The sequence below is a fragment of the Humulus lupulus genome, chromosome 2 (assembly GCF_963169125.1).
Source record: "Humulus lupulus chromosome 2, drHumLupu1.1, whole genome shotgun sequence".
In the NCBI taxonomy this organism is placed as follows: Eukaryota; Viridiplantae; Streptophyta; class Magnoliopsida; order Rosales; family Cannabaceae; genus Humulus; species Humulus lupulus.
Genome location: NC_084794.1, coordinates 257,004,206 through 257,019,777, shown reverse-complemented (window position 1 = coordinate 257,019,777; position 15,572 = coordinate 257,004,206). Strand labels below are relative to the sequence as shown.

At 41.7% G+C, this 15,572-nt stretch overlaps 1 protein-coding gene across 1 annotated transcript; it reads left to right on the top strand.

The window, feature by feature from the left end:
- The first annotated feature begins 211 nt into the window (after positions 1-211).
- Positions 212-1,771, top strand: LOC133816655 (probable aspartic proteinase GIP2). Its single transcript, XM_062249030.1, has one exon. It carries the CDS (start codon positions 225-227, stop codon positions 1,551-1,553), a length of 1,329 nt encoding a protein of 442 aa, XP_062105014.1. The 5' UTR covers positions 212-224; the 3' UTR covers positions 1,554-1,771.
- Positions 1,772-15,572: the final 13,801 nt, after the last annotated feature.

Sequence of the window (15,572 nt, the reverse complement as noted above, 5' to 3'; positions counted from 1 at the left end):
AAATGCTTTCAATGTCCCAGCACACAAACAATTGATCGATCGTACCGCTTTACTTTATTTTTTAACACTCGCACGCCATATTATAATAAAGTTGAACCGCACATTTGCCGAACTTCGTTTCTATACTTCTATATATAATATTTATGTATATATATGAACTCTAAGCTGATATGCATATCCAACCCTTCATTCCTTCTTTCAAACTCAAATTATCTATTTCATAAATGGCTTCTTCTTTTAATATGCGTCTCTTACTCTGCTGTCTTTTCTATTCAATCATCTCTCCTACATCGTCCAAAACTCCATCCTTTCGCCCCAAAGCACTAGTACTTCCAGTGACCAAAGACGCTTACACAAACCAATACCTCACCCAGATAAACCAAAGGACTCCTCTTGTCCCTGTCAAACTCACCATAGATCTCGGCGGTGAGCTCTTTTGGGTTGACTGTGAAAACGGATATATCTCTTCAACATACAAACCGGCTCGCTGCCTCTCGGCTCAGTGCAACCTCGCCCGATCGAAGTCGTGTGGCGAGTGCTTAAAGCTGGAAGCTAAACCTGGCTGCAACAACAACACATGCACTCTCTTCCCTTACAACCCTTTAATCCATACTAGCGCCAGCGGGGAACTAGCTCAAGACATCATCGCAATCCAATCTACGAACGGATTAAATCCTGGAAAAGTTGTTTCCGTTCCCAACGTTATTTTCACCTGCAGCGAGACCTTCCTCTTAGAAAATCTTGCGTCAGGAGTCACCGGCATTGCAGGTCTGGGTAGGAAGAAGATCGCGCTTCCGTCCCAGTTCGCCTCAGCTTTTAGTTTTAAAAGAAAGTTTTCTTTATGTTTGAGCTCTTCCACGAGGTATAATGGTGTTGTCATTTTCGGCGATGAGCCTCGTGACTTGCTTCCATATACGGGTCTTATCTACACGCCGCTCATCTTGAACCCAATCAGCACCACAGGTGCTTACTTCAATGGCGAACCATCCGCGGACTATTTCATAGGACTAAAGTCAATAAAGATCGACAACAAGGCTGTCCCGTTTAACACTTTGTTGCTGTCCATTGACGAAGATGGTACTGGTGGAACGAAGATTAGTACTGTTCATCCCTATACATCGTTGGAAACTTCCATTTATAAAGCTGTAGTAAGTGCCTTTGCCGAAGCACTCCCTGAAGTTCCAAAAGTTAAGGCAGTGTCGCCTTTTGGAGTTTGCTTTGATGCGAATAAAATTGGCAGCACTCGAGTTGGACCAGCCGTACCTCATATTGATTTTGTGTTGCAGAACGAGATAGTATGGAGGGTTTATGGTTCCAACTCCATGGTTAGGGTTAGTAATGATGTGCTGTGCCTTGGATTCGTTGATGGTGGTCCACTTCACTTCGTTGAGTGGGGTGTTAAGTACACCGCAACTGCCGTCGTGATTGGAGGGCATCAGATTGAAAACAATCTTCTTCAATTTGATCTGGCAGCTTCAAAGCTTGGTTTCAGCTCCTCTCTTCTGCTTAGACAAACAAGTTGCTCTAATTTCAACTTCACACCCATTGCTTGAAAAGGATTTGCACTTATCATGGCTTAAAGAATGGACACCGATTATATGGATGTGAGTGTAATACGTGTTTTGAGTCAAGTTTTTACGATTGTCGCTAGCTACTTTTTCTTAGTTAATTTATAACGGACAGTGTCCGAGAGTTTATTAATAACATGTCAACTTGGCTCCTTCGGCTTTAATAATATTGTCAAAATAAAAAAATTATAGTAAATAATATTTAATGTATTTGTATAAATTTATACACATGAACATTACGATAATATATACATATCATTTTACAATTTTTATATAGATATACATACACACAAAGTTTTTTTTTTTTTTTTTGTCGAAGAAGTTTTGTACATCATTTTGTTTTTCTTATTTCAATATGCTTATTTTGGGTGGTAAATTCGTTTATGTGGAAATTTGTTGAAAAGTATGGTTTTAGGAAAATATATTTGCACTGATAATACTTAATGTTAAGAAAGCTAATCACAATTAGCTCTGTAATTGCTATGATCTTTCAGCTTGTTTCCCTCTAGTATGAGCTGACATAATCATGAGGAAATCTTTGCCGTGGAGCCTAATGCAATACAGTGCCTCAGTCCCCTTTTGAGCTGAGTTTATTCCTTTTTGCTATAGTCTCAAAATTCTCTCTTGGTATCAGGGCTCCTTCGGCTTACGCCTATGTCGAATCCTCATACTCCACCACCCACTGCCACCACTCCTGCAGGTGCTTCACCTCCTGCCCAAGCCTCTAGCCCTGTTTCTACCACCACCAGTCCTGCTCTGTCTAGCTCCACCATACACTTCACCCAACCTTTCAACACTCTCAACCAACCTTTTCCCCTTAAGCTAGCTCAGAACAACTACTCTTTGTGGATGACCACGGTCTCTACTATCATCAGGGGTCATCGCCTTGATGAATTCATCAATGGCACATTTTTTTGCCTGAGTTCCTACCTGCTGGAGTCGCCTGTGGAGATGGTCAACTTGGTTTTAGTCTACGGCTCAATCCTGACTATGAGCACTGGATTGCAATGACCAACTGCTGATGGGTTGGCTTTATAGCCCCATGACGGAAGCTATTGCAACTAACGTAATGGATTGTGCGACAGTCGCTGCCCTTTGGAGAGCCCTTGAACTTCTCTTTGGAGCTCACTCCAAGTCCAAAATGGACGAAACTCAAACTCTTATTCAGACCACCCGCAAGGGTTCCACTCCCATGCCTGAGTACCTGCGCCAGAAGAAAGCTTGGGCTGATATTTTGGCCCTTGCTGGTGATCCATATCCTGATGCCTAACTTGTTGCTAACGTCCTATCTGGTCTAGATACTGACTATCTTCCCATTTTTGTTCAAATTAAAGCTCGTCCCAGTACCACCTCGCAGGAACTCCAAGACATACTTCTCAACTTTGAAAGTAAAATCGAACGCCTCCAAACATTGGGTCTCACGGCCAAGTCTTCAGTCGTGCCTCTTCCCACTACCAATGTTGCCAACCGGTCTCATCCTTCCCCTCGTGGTCGTGGTTCCTCCTTTTCTCCTCAGCCCCACTCTTGTGGTGGTGCCTCTCGTTCCCGTGGCTGTGGTCGATCTCTGAAATCTAGGCCCACTTGTCAAGTTTGTGGCAAATATGGCCACTCGGCTGCCGTGTGTTATAATCGCTATGATGATACCTACATAGGGTATGTTCCTTCTCGTGGCTCCTCTTCCTCCTCTGGATCTCCTACTGTTGCATATGTTGCATCCCCTGAGGTTGCTGATTCTGATGTGTGGTTCACAGACAGCGAGGCAAGTAATCATGTCACGGCTGATGGTGGTTAGTTGCATCAGAAAATAGACTATGGTGGTAAGGATCAGTTGGTTATAGGTGTTGCACCTGTGTTGACCATCGATTTGGTCAACTGACACGGAGTCAAATGCTTGATGTGAGTGAAGGTGTTGAAATAGATCTAATGGAAAAAACAGTAAAGGACACAACAAATTATAGTAGTTCGGCCCCACAAAATGGTAATGACCTATGTCCACTTAAGCTATTATTGATATTAGTTCTCAAAGGAGTGATCAAAGAACTAGGGTTCTCTAAGTTTCACAGACTTGAGAGAGATGAATAATACAATCGTAAGATAATAGCTCTAATTCTCTTGTAAGTATCAACTTAAATCAGCTAAAAGTCCTATCATTGAGCTATTTCTTCTTTATTTATAGGCTCAATGAGGATTACCTAAATTTGTTACAGATATTCTTTCCTAAATAATCGGATACTCAAGAATTATGGGAGATAATCCCGGATATCGTTATAATTGCATAAGATCTTCTCAAAATATACAGAGTATACTACCAAGCTGGTCGTATATAAAGTCCCAATATTATGCTAGGGGCACCTCCCTGGTCGATAGTCGAACAGAACCTTGCCAGGTATCAGCCACGTGTTAAAAATGTCTGCCACGTCATCCACGCCTATTCTTTGGATAAGATTTGCCCCCCAAGTTTATTTATTGCGACCATCAATAAGTAAACTTAGGAAAACAAGCTTTCATATGCCTCATGAAATCTGTCAGAGCCCTCGTGCATTTTTGAAAACTGTGACCTAATCACATCTAATCAAGCCCTTTCAGTTTTCAAGAAACCACCCCGACGGCTGTTACACTCCCCCATGCTTCGAAAAAGGGAAAGTCATGATTGATACTTTTTGTCACACTTCGGCTTCTATAAGTAACCCCCTCATTCACCTTATAATCTTTTACTCACCATTTTCTGCCAAGAACTCTCAAGAACTCCATCCCATAATTCAGAGCTTCGAAGGTCTCAGACATCCCGCCGAGGATCCTACAGACCCAAAGCTTCTATTTTTCAGAATCTCCAACCTTCATCCAGGTAATTTTCTTCCTCTTTTAAACTCTTTGAGATGCCATGCATACTGCTTTTGAGTTCTGAGACTTTTCGTGTTCTTGAGTAGATTTATGAGGATTTTGTATATACCGTTGATGCTTGATAGGGCACTGTACTTTTCATCTATATAAGTTAGGAATTAGTTTGATAGTCAGGATCATAGGTTTAGGGCATAAAATCAACGTCAAAATTCAATTTTTAGGCTAGTTGAAAAACTGGGTTTTTCCCGCCCCTTAGGAGTTGAAAAAGCTTCTTTTTAGAAAACCTTTTACTTTCCATTTTGTTCAGTTTTTCAAACTGCTAGCATAAAACTTAGTGTTCTGTTAGAATGCTGCTGGTCGATTGACGCGAGCAACATTATTCCCACTTTCAACATAAGTTCCCAGGCTGTGCATCTTATCTCTTCCTTTGTCTATTTGCAGTTCATATGCAAGACCCGTGGGGAGGAGAAAGACCTATCAACGACGACCTCTTAATTCAACTGTTTGAAGACGAAGAACAACCTTCGATTCTAATACCAGACATTCCTTTTTCTCGCCTTAACTTAAACACTTCCCCAATTTCGACCCAAAAAATAGCTCGCACCAAAACTAAAGCTCGAAAAAGAAAAACTCCCAACACCTCTCATCAGCCTACTGTTGATGCTCCTTCGACCAGTGGTCGAGACGAAAATATTCCTGACCCAAATGTCCAAAGGCATGCTCGCCCTCGACACGTTATTCAGCCGGATGTCGAGTGGCATGTTGTCGCTGAGAGTAGAGTGACGATCAGGATGATCGCCAACTACTTAAATAAATACAATCTGACAGGGGTGACCCTAGTCAAACCTAACCCCGACCAAAGGGCTAATCTGCCTGGGGGCGCTTACAACGCCTGGTCGCAGTTTCATATTGAGGCAGGTGCCACTTTGCCTCTTCACGCATTCTTTCAGGGGCTGGCCAACTACTTCGGAGTTGTTCCATTCCAAATTACCCCAAACGGATATAGAATGCTCACTACGCTCTATATCCTGTATAGCCAGAAAAATCAGCCCGCGCCGTCGCCGCATGAGGTCAACTACCTGTTTGACCTTAAATCTAACCCCAACCAAGAAGGCACGGGGTTCTTCCATCTTTGTCAGCAGGAAACTGGGCGCACTTTCCTGACTGACACCACCCATATCTCCAACGTGGGAAGGTACTACCAGGAGTACTTCCTTACGCCTGACCTGGTCGCAGACAACGTGGCATTCACACGAGGAGGTAAAATTTTCACGTCGCTGGCTTCTTCACTTAGTGTTTTTCCACCACAATGTCTTGAACTTTCAATGTGTTTCAGGCCCATGGTTGCGACCAAACCCAACTCCAGGGATGGAGTCAAGGGCGGCACTCTTAGCCAGCATGTCAGATGCTGAGAAGAGTGTCAAAAATTTAGTTACAGAGGCTAACCTTAGGTTGGCTGGCCTTTGGGCCCTCAACCAACGACGAGTGGGCCTTCGGCAGAAAATGCTCACGCCAAAGTGGAACCCGATCAGCAACCCCAAGTGACTCCTTCGCGGAGGAGACCAACTGGGGTTACAATCAGGGAACCTGTCGACACTCACCAAGCGAAGAGGCCCTTGGCTCCCAAGGGAAAAGGAAAGCAAAAGGCCACCGAGCCTACCGAACTCTCTGACGACTCGTCAGATGATAACGGTACAGTAATTTCGCTTTTAAACCATTTGCCAATTCCTTGTCATCTATTCGACGGGGACATCAACTTTAAGAATGCTCCCATCTTAAATTCAGATTTCTTCCGGGCAGTAGGTAGTTCGGTAAATAATGTAGCGACCAATAGTTGTAGCGCGGGTACTTTACTTGTAATCTTTTTACTTTCATTTTTTGGCCCTGTGTGACCATTTCGTCTTACTGTTCGCGTTGTTTCCTTTTGTGCAGATATGGACTCCGAGGATGTGTTCGAGCAGTATAGGGCTCGAGGGGAGAGCAGCAAGGCTGCCTCAAAGAAGGCACGAACCGACAGTCCTTCGGCTACAACCCCTTCCAAGGAGAACTCACGACCTCCAACAACCCTCGAGCAGTCGGCCTCAACTTTCGTCGACCAGCAGCCTTCTCCTATGGCTCCTAGCAGCCATACATTGCGCACTCTGCCCGAAGGCTCCCTGCCCAGCCTCGTGGTCAGCTCTGCTAGGGAGAGAATATACAAGCTCTCCAAGCATAGACGCAGCCAGGCAGCTATTACCGACACCGCTTCTATGGAGGCTGATCAAGTTCCCAATAGAGGGCTGAACGAGATAGTTAGCGTAAGTCAACTCCTGCTGTTGTAACATTTATTTTTTATTCCTCGTCTTTACTTTATCTTTTTCTATCTGTCTTTAGGGACTGCTGACCATAACTTCTGGCTAGCGCCGTGCTGGGGCGTTGGTGTCTCGGGGAAGGAACTTTGATTCCAGGCTCGCCGATGCTAAGTAAGCACTCGAAGCTAAAAAAAACGAGCTTGCTAAACAGAATGGCGAGTTGCTCGAGGACAAAGCTACTCTGACCAAGGAGCTGCTGGAAACCCGGGACGCCATGAAGAAAGCCAACGAATCTAGGGAAAAGTTCAGGGAAAGTACCAAGCTCAACTATCAAGAAGCTGTACAACTCAAGCTTGATCTGATCACCAGCAGGCAGGAGGCAGGAGGCGGAGGAACTCGAAAAATGAGTGCAGGAGCTTGAGGAGGCTGGGGCCAAGGATATGGAGAAGTATAAGGAAGCCACTCATCTCTGCTTCTACGAATTCTGGAAGCGTAACCGGGAGGCTAACTTCAACTATCTGTCCGAACGCTTGAGGAGGACTCTAATGACGCAGTGCGCCATTCTTCTGGAAGAATAAGAGAAGGCAGGAGTGCCTGCTTCCCCAGAGATTTCCCTGGCAGCAGGGATAGACGGTGTAGATGCTGAAGCTGGCCTTACCGTCGACCAAGGCCCTCCTCAAGACCCTCCAGCTCCTTAATCTCTTTTTTCTTTCTTTCTTTTATCTCAACTACACGACCCACAAGTCGTATTGTAAAGACAATTTATTTTTTATTGCTGCAAGGGCAGCCATTTTACTTTTATTTGAACAGTTACATCCGAGCAGTACTGCTCGCAGTGTAAAAGGATTCCCTTGACATTATAATATTTTTGCTTTATTATAATATCTGTTCGCATGACCAAACCTAGCAATAATACTTTGGCTTGATTTTTCAAAATATAAATTTTGAAAATACTCTAAGTACCGTAGTATGCTTTCACTTATTTTGTTCATGTGTTTACATACCTCTTGATATGCTTTGCTATCGATGTACCTTATATGCCCCCCAAGTGATCGAGGAGCTTTTAGGTCCTTGGTCACTTGCCTTGACCACGACCTGTACGAACATTACTACTCGGTTAAAATGTAAAACTTATAATACAGCAAAACAACACACGTAATGAACAAATACTTGTAAAAAATTACAAAGTTTGGCAAGAATGACTAGTTGCGCACAGTCCCTTATAATTCTCATATTAAATGGACTAAACATGTCTTTACGAGTGATCTTTAAAAAGATCTTACACTTATAAGCGATTATCCATATAACATGGTTAACCCTTTTTCAAAACTTGTAAAAAGTAAAAATTAATACAAGTCAATCCTTTAAGAAGGATTGTTTATTGATAGTACTTGCGCAGGTGTTCTCCATTCCAATAACGCGGAACGAGATATCCATTTAAGCGTGCAAGTTTATAGGTGCCTGGATGAAGGACTTCTTCAATCTGGTAAGGTCCTTCCCAGTTTGGTCCGAGTACTCCAGCAGCTGGGTCGCGAGTGTTTAAGAAAACTCTTCGAAGCACTAAGTCTCCGACGTTGAACTTTCTTTCTTTTACTTTGGAGTTAAAATATTGAGCGACCTTTTGCTGGTACGCGGCTACTCGGAGTTGGGATTTCTCTCGTTTCTCCTCAACCAAGTCTAGGGACTCCATCAACAGTTGGCTATTTTGGTCTTGGTCGTATGTGATTCTACAATGCGAGGGCGGATCTAACTCGACTGGAAACATAGCTTCATACCCGTATGCTAAGGAAAACGGGGTATGACCTGTTGCTGTCCGATGAGAAGTTCTATATGACCAGAGTACTTCAGGCAGCTGTTCTGGCCATGCTCCTTTAGCTTCCTCGAGCCTTTTCTTCAGGGTATCCTTCAATGTCTTATTTACCGCTTTGACTTGCCCATTTGCTTGTGGATGCGCAACTGAAGAAAAGCTCTTGATGATTCCATGCCTCTTGCAAAAGTCTGTGAATAGGTCGCTGTCAAACTGGGTGCCATTGTCTGAGACAATCTTCCGAGGCAATCCATATTGGCAAACAATGTTCTTGATGACAAAGTCAAGCACTTTCTTTCTCGTTATGGTAGCGACTGGCTCAGCTTCGGCCCATTTGGTGAAGTAGTCGACCGCTACAACTGCGTATTTTACTCCACCTTTTCCTGTTGGCAAGGACCCGATTAAATCTATACCCCATACTGGGAAGGCCCATGGACTTTGCATCTGCTTTAACTCATTAGGAGATGCACGCGGGATCTTGGAAAACCTCTGACACTTATCACACTTTCGCACAAACTCCATCGAGTCTTCGTTCATGGTCGGCCAGAAATAACCCTGCCTCAGAATCTTCTTTGATAAGCTCTGCCCCCCAGCGTGATCTCCACAGAAGCCTTCATGTACCTCCTTCATCAGCTCTTTAGCCTTTTCCGGCGCAACACACCTGAGCAGTGGCATGGAGTATCCTCTTTGGTATAGAAAACCATCGACCAGTATGTACCTAGCAGCCTGTCTCTGAAGAGTCCTGGCTTTGTTTCTATCTGCTGGTAGTACACCACTCTTGAGATATTCCCAGTATGGTGCCATCCATGTATCTTTTAACCGGACCTCCATATTGGCCTCATCTGCTCGTATGCTCAGCTCGCGTAGTTGCTTAACTAGCACTATATTTAAAGTGTCAGCATCCTTGGCACTCGCGAGTTTGGCTAAGGCATCTGCGTTTGAATTCTGATCTCGAGGTATTTGCTGGAGGGTATATTTCTCAAATTGTGCCAACAGATCTTTGGTTTTGTTCAGATAGGCCACCATTTTTAGACCTCGTGCTTGATACTCCCCTAAGACCTGATTCACTACCAGCTGTGAATCACTGTATATATCCATCACTTTTATGCTCATGTCTTTGGCCAACCTTAACCCAGCGAGTAGGGCTTCATACTCGGCTTCATTATTTGAAGTGGTGAAATCAAACCTAATTCCGCAGTGAAATTGATGCCCTTCTGGCATTATCAATATCACTCATGCTCCTGCGTGAGATTCGTTGGACGATCCATCAGTGAAAAGCTTCCATTAAGGAGCTACGTCTTGAGGCTCAGGCGCACTAGGATTTTCGCTCTGTTCGCTGTCTGGGAGTTCAGTAAATTCGGCGATGAAATCAGCCAAGACTTGTCATTTTACTGCTGTCCGCGGTGAGTATGTTATATCAAACTGCCTGAGCTCGACTGCCCATTTCATCAAACGACCAGCAGCCTCTGGCTTTTGCAAAACTTGCCGAAGGGGCTGATCAATTAAGATTGTGATGGGATGGGCTTGGAAGTAAGGATGTAACTTCCTTGAGGCCAATATTAAGCAATAGGCTAATCTTTTGATGGGAGGATACCTCAATTCGGCCCCAATTAACCTCTTTCTTACATAATACACTACCTTGTGTACGCCTTCTTCTTCTCTTACTAGCACCGCACTAGCAGCATATTCGGTGATCGCCAGGTAAATGTACAAAGTTTCTCCATCTATAGGCTTTGATAAGACAGGAGGCTGTGCCATGTGGGCTTTTAAGGCTTGGAAAGCCTGTTTGCAGTCTCCAGTCCACTTGAACTTCTTATTGCGCCTAAGTAGATTAAAGAATGGGACGCATTTATCCGTCGATTTTGAAATGAATCTACTGAGCGCGGCAATCCTTCCAGTCAAACTTTGCACATCTTTGATTTTCAGTGGTGATCTCATATCGATCAGGGCTTTGATCTTTTTGGGATTGGCTTCGATTCCCCTCGAATTGACAATGAACCCAAAAATTTCCCTCATCCTACTCTGAAGGAACACTTGAGAGGATTTAGCTTCATTTGATACTTATTCAAAACATTGAAACACTCCTGTAAATCCTTCACATGTCCTTCTGCCTTTTTCGAATTCACCAGCATGTCGTCCACGTATACCTCCATGTTTACTCCGATCAACTCCTTAAACATGTGGTTAACTAGTCGCTGGTAAGTCGCACCAGTGTTTTTCAGTCCGGAGGGCATTACTTTATAACAGTATAACCTTGTATCAGTCTGAAAGCTAGTGTGATCCTCGTCAGGGGGATGCATACAGATCTGATTGTATCCTGAGTATGCATCCATGAAAGAGAGGATCTCATGTCCTGCAGTTGCATCGACCAGCCAGTCGATCCTTGGGAGTGGGAAGCAATCCTTAGGGCACGCTTTATTAAGGTCTGTGAAATCCATACAGGTTCGCCATTTGCCGTTAGGCTTGGGAACCAGTACTAGATTAGAGACCCACGATGGATAAAACGCCACACTAATGAACCCATTCTCCTTCAGTTTTTCAACTTCTTCTTTTAAGGCTTTTGATCTATCTTTATCGAGCAGCCTTCTTTTCTGTTGCACGGGTGGAAAGCTTTTGTCGACGTTCAGGACATGGCTTATGACTGCAGGATCTATCCTAGCCATGTCTTTGCGGGACCAGGAGAAAACTTCCTGGTTCTTCCTTAAAAATTCCACCAGTGCGTGCTTTGTTGTTCCTTCCAAATTTTTGCCGACCTTTACAACTCTGGTCGAAAACTCTTCATCAAGTTGGACCTCCTCAAGGTCCTCGACAGGTCCAACATCTTCCTCAAAATCCCCAAAGCGAGCATCTAAGTCTCTATCCTCACTTTGGGCAACACCCTATTTGGTGACTTCATCACCTGATTGGGCTTGTGTATCAATGGCCATCTGCAACCTCTCTGAGGGAGTGCTCCTCGACGTTCCCTTCTTGGCCTTAGTAATTGAGGCATTATAGCACTCCCTTGCTTCCCTCTGATTTCCCAACATGCGTCCTACCCCTGCGTCTGTTGGGAATTTCATGGCCAGGTGCCATATTGAGGTGACGGCCCGGAGGTCAACCAGTATGGGTCTTCCGATTACAGCATTGTAAGCTGAAGGACAATCGACTACTATGAAAGTAGTGAGTAATGTCCTGGTAGCCGGCGTTGTACCTGCTGTTACCGGAAGTCTGATTGACCCTATTGGAGCGAGTCCCTCACTAGAGAAGCCGTAAATTGTTTGGTTGCAGGGCTCCAAGTCCTTGACGGACAACTTCATTCGTTTCAGCGAATATTTATACAAGATGTTAACTGAACTTCCTGTATCGACCAGCACTCTCTTTGCCATCATATTGGCAATTTGAACATCCAAGACCAGCGGATCGGAATGCAGGAACTGACCATGCTGGGCGTCGCTATCAGAGAAGGTTATTTCACCATCCTCTGACCGAGCCTTCTTTGATGCCCAGTCCTCCACAGTCATCATCTTGATGTCATGGTCGTGGTGTGGGGTCCGAGCATATCGTTCCGTTGCCTTTCCGCTGTTTCCCGCAAGGTGCGGGCCTCCACAGATGGTGAGTAAAGTGCCAGCTACGGGATCAAGCTGCAAAGGTGGCGAACGTTGGCGTGCAGGCGCCTGCTCATTTTGTAATATCCAACATTTTCATTATACATTTTTTTATTATAAATTAGAGTTTTAATACATAAAATGTACAAGTTTACAAATTTAAGAAATAGTAATGGAAAAATAGTGTTTAAAATATCATTTTATGTTTTAATGAGATTAAAGAGAGAGAAACTTGAGTAGTCAAGTATTGGACCCAAATGTCATATAATTTTAATTGAGGATTTTTATAAAATTAAGAAAGTTTTGCTAAAGGGCTTATTTGAAAAAAATTTTAGTATTTTGGGTCCAAGTGTCATTTAAAAAAAATAAAAAAATAAAAAAGAAAAGAAAAGGCTTCAGCCTTTCTTTTTACCCGAGCCCCTCTCTCTCTCTCCTCAGAAACTCTCTCTCTCTCTCTCTCTCTCTCTGCGTGCTATTGTTGCCGACAACACAGGAGTACTTTCCGGCCACCACTTTTAGCCCTGCGCCGGACCGTTGGATTCAGAGGCCTCCGAACTATCATCCCACGCGGGAATCTAGAGCTCACTCGCCGATTAAACGCCTCAACCACTCGATTTAAGTTCGGCCACCCCGCGACTTCAAAGTTGCGATTCGGCCACCTCGGGCATCCGTTTGCCGATCCGTCACCACCATCGTGCTCCTCGTGTTGTGGGCTTCAAAACCCAATAACTTGTTCCTACATCTACCATAGTTGGGTGGTGGGCCCACCACGAGCCACCGCGATCCACCGTAGACCGACGGTCGAAACTTAGTGTTCGAGGTTCCGAAGTACGTTTTGAGTTTCAGAAAATCACCGTTTGACTTATTGTGGAACCCGATCATTGTGGTATAATTTCTTTGACCTATATTGTGATTTAATTGTGATTGATTAGAGTAATTGTTATTATGTGTATTTATAGTATATAATTATATATTATTGATATATGGAATATTTTCTGTAATTTACTGGCTGTCTGGGATTATATGTATTTTTTATACAGGTTTTGATTTTGGGATTGTCCACTTTATAGCCGTTGTGCTGTCCAATTTTCTAGAAAATATTAGATATTAAATAAAGTATAAAAATACATATTTAATTGATTTTATATTAATATGGAAATTTTTATGATTAAGTAATTTTAATTATTATTGTTATTATTTTGTTAAGTAAATCAAGAATATAATTTCATATATATATATATATGAAAAGTGTGATTTATAGTAAACCTATTATTTAACAATTATTCTTATATATTAATATTTTGTTAATATTTGAATATCATAATAATATCAGTATTAGTTTCTTACAGTTATTGATATTTGTAAGACCAGTAAATTTTGGATAAAGTATATTTATTATATCACTGGAATTGATATTATGACTAATTAATAATAATATAAATATTTATATTTGTATTATTATCATTATATCGATTATTACAACTTTATGTTAAAAATATGATTTCTTTTATAAAATGACTATTTGAATATATACATTCATATATGTATTGTTATTGAAGTATTTTTGTTATTAATATTGAAGTAAGTTTATTTATAGACGATAATTATTATTCTTGTTATTATTATCATAAGAGTACATTATCTTATGAGCAAGGTTTAAAGCATGGTTTTATATGAAGAGTTATTTGTATTACGTTGATAATAACTATTATTATCATTCATATAGTTTATGGTATTGTTAATATACACTATCAATAGTGTATATTTATGATTTTGATCGAATTTAATAAATGATGTGCCTTGAATAGGATTTGTATGGATTTGATTGATTAACTCTTGCTGAGCAATTTTAAAATAAGCTAAGGACCTAAGGTAAGTAAATCTCACCTTTTGTGCTTAAGTGTAAGATGCATGACTACATTGATTGTGTACATCTGATGAGTTAAGTATGGTATGATGATGATGCATATGATAAGTATGTGAAGAATGGTTATATGAACACCATAAGGGTGTTGTGTGATATGTAATTGATGAATTCCGTGATATGTGAAAGATGTCTTACTTGGTTAAGAATGATATGAATTATATGCAAGTATGTGTTCTTATGTTGATGGATATGTGGATTACTTTATGTTCATGATTTGTTATATGTTATGATATATGAAGCGTTTAAGTTTTTAGGCTGGAAACCTTAGACCTGAGCCGTAGCTCTACGTTAAGGTATAACAACGCCACCAACCCAAAGCTTCATGTATTATGACTAAAGATGTTTTGAGTTATATGAGATGTGATACAATGCCTTGATTGAATACCATCAACATGAATCATGAACATGAACATTGGCATTTCAGCATCAACATGTATGCATGGCATGTACAGTTATGTGATACATTATTATGTGATATAAGACCATGCATATGAATATGAGAAAAGTTATGAAATGCCTTGAAAAGTCTTATGTAAAATTTAACATTTTAATGACACAAGACTTAAGCAAAGTGATAATAATATGTTTAAAAAGGGTGCCACTATTTTGATGAAGCAATTAAGTAAGTTCAGCAAAGAAGACGGAGGTCTATAAGACTAATAGTGGCTACCCACTAGTATGGGCTAGGTCAGAGTTGACCATTCAGACATGCTTGCCATGTTCCCGTCTTTCTCCTCCATATGTGTAATAAGTATGGCAGCTATGGCGACGATGAAATGAGTGTTATGATGAGCCTAGCTGAGATGATGGCTAGCCGGAGGAGAATCCATGGGATTCTATATGATATGTGTAACAAGCCCTGCAGGCATTGGCCGAATCAAACAGTGTGCACAAGTGATATTGGGCCCATAAAAATGTGAAACTAAAAGAAAGAGCATAAAAGTAAAGTTTGAAAGTGCATGAGCAATAAATGAAATGCATAAGTATATAAGTCAGCATATTAGTATATGTGCACTACAAACTCACGACACTTATGTGTATGTGTATGCATGAGATTTGCTTACTGAGCGTTAGCTCATTATATTATTTTCCAACATTTTTCCAGGTGTGGCTTTAGCTGTTGAGCAACTTGTGGAGCACGGACTCAGTAGCAGTGCAATAATGGTTTAGAGTTTTCATATGGCTACCTTAAATTTAAAGTATTCATACGTGTAATAATTTCTTCTAATAAGTTTATATAAAAGTTTTAAATTTTTCTGTATTTCTTCGTATCATTTTATTTAATTGTTTTGGTCAAGTGCCTTACATACTCGTAAACCCTAGAATTATGAGTATGTGGCAGACATACCCTACCTTAGGGACATTATAAATGGTATCAGAGCTTTGAGTTTGTAGATGTCGTATACTCATTATGTTATTAAATTTTGGGATCCGAAATGCTACTAAGTTCCGCCACAAGACAAGCCACACATTAATGGTTAGTATAATCTATCCATATTTTAGTTAATGTATGTTAATGATGTTGTATAATTGTATTAGAAACTCATTGTGTGT